The 8,112-nt window shown below is 42.0% G+C and overlaps 1 protein-coding gene across 9 annotated transcripts in view; it reads right to left on the bottom strand.

The window, feature by feature from the left end:
* Positions 1-5,677: 5,677 nt before the first annotated feature.
* GPHN (gephyrin) overlaps positions 5,678-8,112 on the bottom strand; it is a 612,917-nt gene continuing 610,482 nt past the window's right edge. For all 9 annotated transcript variants that reach the window (XM_090033171.1, XM_090033172.1, XM_090033174.1 and 6 more), the window contains one exon: positions 5,678-6,681. In XM_090033171.1, the coding sequence (XP_089889297.1) occupies positions 6,548-6,681 (134 nt within the window). In that variant the 3' untranslated portion in view covers positions 5,678-6,547. The remainder of the gene's footprint in view (positions 6,682-8,112) is intronic.

Here is an 8,112-nt window from a genome sequence, read left to right as displayed (position 1 = left end):
TGCTCTGAGCACAACAAACCTGTTCTTTCCTTGCTGTTATGGCTTTCTATAGTGCCAAATCAATTTAATCCAGCCCATGGGGAGCAAATTCCAAAGGGGTAACATAGGAAATACCTGCCATCTACTACCTTCTTTTTAGATGAGCTCAGGTGCTACTGTACATATACACACAGAGGATCTTTGAGAAAAGTAGGTCTTGGGCCATTTCAGGTTTTGTAAGTCAAGTTCATCATCTTACATTTTACTCAGTGTCTATTACACAGTGCTGATCTAAAAGCATTGGTATCTAAAACCTCCACTGGTATCTAAAAGCACTGGTATACCTTGGAATAGACAAGCTGCCAAATTCTGCATCAGCTTCAGCTCACTCAGCTATAAATATGTTCACTGAGCTAATCCCCTAAGAATGCAGCAAATCCCATCTACCATGTGGCTATTAAAAGTTACATTCCAAGAAGTTTCCCACCAGCCTTTACCATGAACCTGTCTGTGCCAGGAGCACATCCAAATGCATGTTAGCTGGAGGAAAATGTTACCCTGAACTTTTTCTTTTGGCTGTCTCCACGTGTGCATCAGCTGCCTTGTGTGGGACTTAACTGGACTTACCAGTTCTCTACAGCAAAATGTAGCAGCAGCCCACATCACTAAACTGCTGGTGCTAGTGGACAATCCAGCTGACTGTTTGCCTGCAGTAAAAGCCCAGTAATAAGAATTAAAAACAGTGCCACCAACATAGCATAGCTGCAAAGCCACTATGGCAGGGCCTTGCTGTCTAGCATGGGACAGATCCTCAGCTTAAAGTAGTATAGCTTCAACCAAAGATCTAGCTCAATGCATTTTTTCAGAGTAAGGAAAGTTTTCCAATGAAAAGCATGTCTCCACAGCTCTACTAGTCTACTCTGATTTCACCCTGACTTTGGCAGATGACATTCCTCTGTCCCTTCACAGAGGTCACAAATCAGGTCAACAGCATATAGCTGTAAAGGTGGCAGTGACATCAAATCCTCTGCGAGAATGCCTATTGAGCACTGACGTAATAATACTTCAGTAGAACATTGGTGTCAGTGGGAATGCTGGGAGGTCCAGTATGTATACTCTTTCTTCTGTACCTTCCCTTGGGGAAGGAAAGGTAGGTGTTTTCCCAGATTTCTTAAGCCTCCTACAGCAGGAATTGAAAGTTTTGTACCCTTAGGGAAACAATTCCAGCTAATTCTTGAGAGAAAAATGTGACCGAAGTACAAGGGAACATTTCACTTTGAGGAAGGCAGCGCCTGTTAAATGTATTTTTCCCTGCCATATTTTACTGCTCTGTTGTTTTCAATCACATTTTACGGTGCTGGGCACCCTTAAAGACTTGTAACTGGCCAAGGGAGGATTTTTTTTCACAGGGTTGGAACAGTGGGAGATGACTGCAAAGCTGTTGCTTGAGGCTTCCCCCACCCCCTTTATAAGAGTTGGTGAGGATGACATGCTAGTGGCAGGATGGTATGCTGGAGGGTATGATGGTAGCAAAGCAGCACTGCTGAATTGAAACTGTAAGAGAAAACATTATACCATTAGATAAATCTTTGGTGTACTGACATCTTAAATACTGTATGCAGTTCTGGTCACTCCATACCAAAAAAGGGTATAGGAGAACTAGAAAAGGTTAAAAAAACTCCAACCTTTACTTTGTACCTTTTCTAGTTCTCCTATATCCTTTTTTGGTATGGAGTGACCAGAACTGCATACAGTATTTAAGAAGAAAAAAAAAAGGATACAGGAGAACTAGAAAAGGTAATAAAGGTAACAAAGATTATTAGGGCCATGGAACAACTTCCATTAAGGTGAGACTGAAAAAGCTGTGATGCTTCAGCCTGGAAAGAAGACAACTTGAGGGGGAGCTGATACAGAGTTATAAAAATCATGAATGGTGTAAATAAAATGACTAGGGAATGACCTTTCATAATACAAAAACTAGGTGACACTCGCTGAAATTATCTGGCAGCAAGTTTAAAACAGAAGATTATTTTTCCTTTTTTTTTTACAAAATGAAAAATTGGAGTGGGTATAGAAGTGCTCTGTGCACATTTCACAGCACTGTAATATAGAGTACTTTTTATAGCATGATAAAGTTACAGCAAGTGCAGTGTTGGGGGGGGGGGGGGCGGGGGGCAGGCCGGGGGCTCTGAGCCTCCCTGCACTTTCCAGGCTAGGAGGCAGGGGGCATTCTGCAGCCTCCTGGGGCTTCTCCACTGGTCAGAAATTTGACCGCTGTACAGAAGTTATTTAAAAGGCTGTAGATTGCTAACATCCTGTAAAATACAGCACTTCAAATTTAATACCTCATTTAACAAAGGTTAATTTAAAGCAGTGTTTCTCAACCTTTTAAGTAACAAGTACCCCCTAACTTCTGAAAATTGTAATAAGTACCTCAACACTCAATTTTCCAGGGAATTTTATATTTACAGACTATCGTGTACCAGATGTTGGAAGAAGGGCTGTGTATATAAGGCCATGATGTGACAGATGTTTGATCTGGTGTGGATAGGGTTGCCACCTTTTACACCAGGGGTGTACAACTCGAGTATGTACCTGGGCTAGAGGTGATGTTGGCCAAAGCTAGGAGGGCTGAACCCAGTGCTGCACAAAGCGCGGCATGCTAAATTATTACTAGGGAATTTAAAGCACTGCGCAGTGCATGGCATACCACATTTTTTGACATGGTTTTGAGAGGAGGAAGGGGTGAGAGAGAGAGAGAGTGTTGGGCATACCCCCTGCCTGTGTCTCGCGTACCCCCAGAGGTATGCGTACCACAGGTTGAGAAACTATGATTTAAAGCACTGTACCCATTTTTAAAGTACTATAAAGCCATGCACTTCTGTAAGTCACAGCAATAAAGTGCTTTAAATAGCGAAAAAAGCAACTTCTGTACACACCCTTAACTTGTGGAATTCATTACTACAGGACATTTTGGAGGCCAAAAATACAACCAAGTTCAAAAAGAGATTAGATGAATTTATGAAGGATAGGTCGATTTGGGGGCCACAGACAACAGATAGGAATATGATCACAACTCAGGTTATTCCTTAGCCTTCAGTTGCTGGTGTCTTAGAGGGTAGAATGGGATGGATCACTACTCATGCCCTGTTTCTTATGCTATGCCTATAAAACAACTGCTACTTGGCACTGTTGGAAACTGAAGACAGACTTTTAGTTTGATCTAGTATGGTAGGTCTATGTTCTTATGGGATGATGGGTGATTGCCAGTATAGTACATTTTTTTTAAAGTTACAGTTCTCTTAGGTTGCTGACAGACATTCATGTAAAGGCACAATGGCTCCTCATCCCTGATATCAAGAGTTGTGCCTTCTGACATGACATGCGCATAGCAGAATGCACAATATTTGGGACTGGGGATCAGACCCTGATGACGTCCTATTTGCCCATCATGATCCTGGATTCTCCCCTGTGCCGGCAAAAGTACTGAACAATTAGCTGATCGTTGGCTGGCTCTGGGGACCAACTACAGCTAGCGTGAGCCCCTCTGTGGTCCCTGAAGTGAGCTGCAGATCAGCTGATTATCGGTGGTATTGAAACTGCACTGAGGTTTGAATCCCAGTGAGGTCCTGGTCCTGCCAGCAATCAGCTGATTCTTGGCTGGCTCTAGAGATGGCAGAGGGGCTCAAGCTCTGGAGTAGTCTCAGTGCTGCTGATCAGCTGATTCTTGGTTGCACTGGGGCTGCCCTGTGCTGACCTAATACTACTGACAATCAGCTGATTGTTGGCTGGCAGGGACCGTGCGGACAATCAGCTGAGCCAGTAAGTCAGCTGAGCCAGTAAGGACCATACTGGGGCCAGTTGGAGACCCCAGTGCAGTCTGCCTGCCCACAGGTTCATTTTAAGGTGTGAAGGAAACCAGACACAAAATTATTACTCATATTTGTGTAATAAATTTGTGGGTGGTTTCTCATTTTGTTGTACCATTAATTGGCTGGACCTGTGGCTGTATGATGACTTTAAGATGCTATTAACTACTTGATCACATCCTATGTGTAAAGTCTTCCAGGGGCTTTGGAGCAGTGTTTCCCAACCTTTTCCAGCCCAAGGCACACTTACATTATTAAAAAAATTCTGTGGCACACCTGTTAAGGCATTCCCCATCCTCAGACCTATTGTAGCTCATTGCCATGACAAAATTCTGTGGCACACCTGTTCATTTCTGATGGCATACTGGTTGGGAAACACTGCCTTAGAGGAACTGAGCTGCCGTCTCTGGAAAATTAACTCTTTCCATGGAAGAACAGCATGAGACAGCAGTAGTGGCAATTCCATTATACCCGTGAGGTAATGCTAAACAGCAGGAGGGTGTGACACAACTATTCTCTCAGATTTTTTTAACTGCTGTATTCACGTACAATGATGGTTAGCTGTCATGATGCTGAAAGGATTTATCTTGGGCTAATCTGACTCAACCATAATATTCAGGACCATGTCAATTAACATTCTTGTTCAAAACTCTTATTCAAATTGAGTAACATTTGGCAGTGTCTACACGTGTCACTATGGCAATGTTGTTAATGGATTTAGTACTTCCAAAAGGAAGTACTATATCATGGTGCAGTAACAGTCCGTACTGCACCATATGCATGGTGCATGGTTATTTTTAGTAGCTATTTCATGGTAGTGCCATAGCAGGGGAGTACATCGCTGTGGCGAAGTAGCTACTGGTCATGTGTATATGCCTGCAAACACTACCTTGCCATAGTGCATTGCTACAGTGACCTAGCATCAGGTGTAGATGCACCCATTGCATAGGTATGAATGGGCCTAAGAGCTATTTATAGGTTTTTCTTGAGTCTTACCTTATCTTTCTCTGTAACATGGGCTCTCCAACAATGTGAACTTATGAATACTATTTTTTATATTCTATACTGCCTTTTGCCTAGTACTAATACATTATATAATTCTTCACATTGCATTGAAAGGGGAAGCCTTTCACAACATCTCCCTTTGACTTGTAACTTGAAGTCCCTGTGCCCCTTCTCCCCCACTCAGCCCCTCCCCAGGTTCAACTAGAACCTGGTACCATAGTAGCAGTAGCTGAGCATCTTACAAACATGAATGAATTTATCCTAATGCCATCCTTGCAATGTAGAGAAGTGTATCTTCACTGAACATTTGTGAAACTGGCACAAAGCAATTAAACGGCCCCATTACACACAGTGGTAGAGGCTGTGGCAGTCAGGAACTGGACTCAACTGAGTTCCCATCCTAGGCCTTACCCAGAAAACACCCACAGACAGAAATGTTCTGGAGGAAGCTGGCTAGCATTTGACACACCAAATCCCAAGTACAGGGTTGTTGTAAAGGGCTGTAACCTGTAAACGGCATCAGCGTTGGACATGCGATCATCCCAACTCTGTTGAAAAGGGGAAAGAAGGCCTACAGTGCTAGATCATATCTAGTATATCTCAGGGGTTATTGTATATTTGCCATTTAATTCAGCAAAAGCAAAATATGAGTTTCAGCCTTTTTCAATACCTCTTTCTATAAGAGACTTTTATATTTTATTTAGAACCATACTTTTTCAGCTCCCTCACTAACTCACCATAGACAATTCCTTTAATCTCAGCCACTGCTTCAAAAAAGAAAGAAATGTTTTGAAAAAAACAAGGCTAGAACAGTGAAATTTTAAATAATGATCAAGGATTTTTTTTTATTCATTTAAGTTTCAATATCATTACAGAAAATGTTATGGTACAGAGTTGTTTAACATTAGTTTTATTTCTTTGCTCATTTAATTTCCACACGAATGCTGGTAACACTAATATCTGTACAAGATCAGTCTTTGATTTTTTTTTTTAATTTTCAGTTCTGTACATTTTTAAATGTATTGGTTAAAAAGGCTGTCAGCACTTAAGGAAGCAATTTTTTTTGTTTGTTCAAATAAAAGGTATCCAGTTACTGCCCAAGAGTACTGAGCTGGGTGGCTGCTGGGACAAGAGAGATCCCTGAACGCACAGCGAGGGGGGAAACCTCGGGGCTTCATTGGGTTCCCAGTGCAGCCACTCTGCTTTTGGCACTGTGCACATCAACACGAGATACAAGATAAAGAACAAGCAGAAGCTCTCTGTGAAGCGGTTATGAAGCATACTAATAAGGGAAATCCAAGTGTTGTCTACGCTAGTATAAATAAGCAGACAGCCTTGTTTTAAGAGCATAAGTAGTTGTATCTTAAAGATGAGAAAAAACACAAGTTCTGCAGGCACCTACTGCTGTCTACTAAAAGCTACCGCTATCAGAACTAGCATTGAACACACAAAGCAATTGCAAGAAAGGAAAAAGTTGCTTTGATATAATCAGAATAAATTCCTTTGTTAAGATTTGTTTTTAAAGATTTTTTTAAAAGGTATTTATTTAAATTCCATTTGAAATATAGTTCAAGATGTTGACTATACTGATCAACTTTTATCCAAATCAGAAAAACTAGCTGTGCCGTTGCATATTACAGGATACAGTCAATGATATGTGGACATGCATCAAAGCTTCGCTCTTTCTGGTGGCATCATAGCCTTCCAATGACCATGACGTCCACCACCTCCCCCTTGTGAAGTTCCACATACTGCTCTGTCTTTGGAGGTAGCATCAACAGTCCATTGGCACTGCGCATACTCATCAGACGACTACTCATCTGATTTCCTAGAGGGAAATGAGAGAAAGATTCCAATTAGCAGTGCAAATGCCACAAAACATCAGTTCAGAAGAACTTAATATTCTCAATCTTTTTTGGTACCCTCAGCCTTGCAACATGTCTTGAAGGTAAACAATCCGGGCACTCAGGACCAATGGAGAAGTGAATAGAGTCAAAAGTCATCACAGAGAATGCTCTGCCCTTTGCTTCCTGCTTTTTAAACCAGAGGACTGGCAATAAGAGCATCCCTTCTGCTTGAAACAGGACAAAAGAGACTGTGCATAGGAAAACCAAAAATTCAATCATGAGGTATGTCGTAGATAAAAATCAATACCTCTGGAACTGAATCAATACATGGAACTGAATCAGAGCCTCTCCAGTCTGGGAAATGAATTCTGTGGAGTGCTAGCAAGTCATAAGCTCTGCTAACTGAAGAGTCCAGTGGCCTCCAAGGAAGGCTGCGTGTAGAGTGCAGGGTCAAAATCCTAGCCTATGCAGCACCGTGCTTTAGTATTTCCTTTTGGAACTACTAAAGCACAGCACAGTAATTGCCCATCCTGCACCATGTGTGTGGCACAGTTAGATTTTGCCGCTACGTGTGCTATGATGGGGGAGTGCGCCACTACAGCAACATAGCTGCCAATCACATGTAGACTCACATGATCACTACATTGCCATAGCGTACTGTACGGTGACATACTGCATCGCTACGTTGCCGTAGGGCGACATGTAGACACACCCATGCAGATGGAAAAAGTGCTCAACAGTTGTTGTTACCAGGAATTCTGGGAGCAATTCAGGATCTAACAGTACCCTCACACATCACAAACTCTGTTAACAGAAAGTGATTTTGACTGAGAGAACACTTACCATCTGCCAGCTCTTCTGGCTATTTCTCACATTCAGCTAACGTCATCTCTGGTTTTTATCTGAATTAAGATTCAACCTGGCAGCCTCCATTCAAACCCCAACTTATATTTGTGTTTAGTGCAAACATGAAAATAAGCAAGTGTGTGCAAAAACAAAGATGTATGAATGTATGTGCAACAGAAGGTATACACACAAGCAGGAAGATGTACACAAGAAAACATGCATCTAGAGTGAGCACATGGATAGGCAATCATGTGACCATACCCTTGAGTATGCTAGCAAATGTGTTTGCCACATTATGAGTGCATGTTAGTGTATTAGGATACATGGATAGTAATACACTACATGGATGTGTATTACACATACATGGATGTGTATTAGGGCTGTGCAAAGCTTTGGTTGCTGATTCGATTTAGAGGAGATTTGGCTCAATTCAGAAAAGATTTAGAAAGCTTTGGAGATTCAGGTAGTCCCCACTCGCTGCTGGAGGGCCAGATCTCCAAATCAGGTTCAGCCAAATTGATTTGGGACAGTGATATGAATCACTGAATCGAATCACTGTCCCCCAA

Source organism: Crocodylus siamensis, chromosome 2, assembly GCF_052110815.1.
Source record: "Crocodylus siamensis isolate JL-2025a chromosome 2, ASM5211081v1, whole genome shotgun sequence".
In the NCBI taxonomy this organism is placed as follows: Eukaryota; Metazoa; Chordata; order Crocodylia; family Crocodylidae; genus Crocodylus; species Crocodylus siamensis.
The sequence above is the reverse complement of the archived record's forward strand: the minus strand, read 5'-3'. Positions and strand labels throughout refer to the sequence as shown.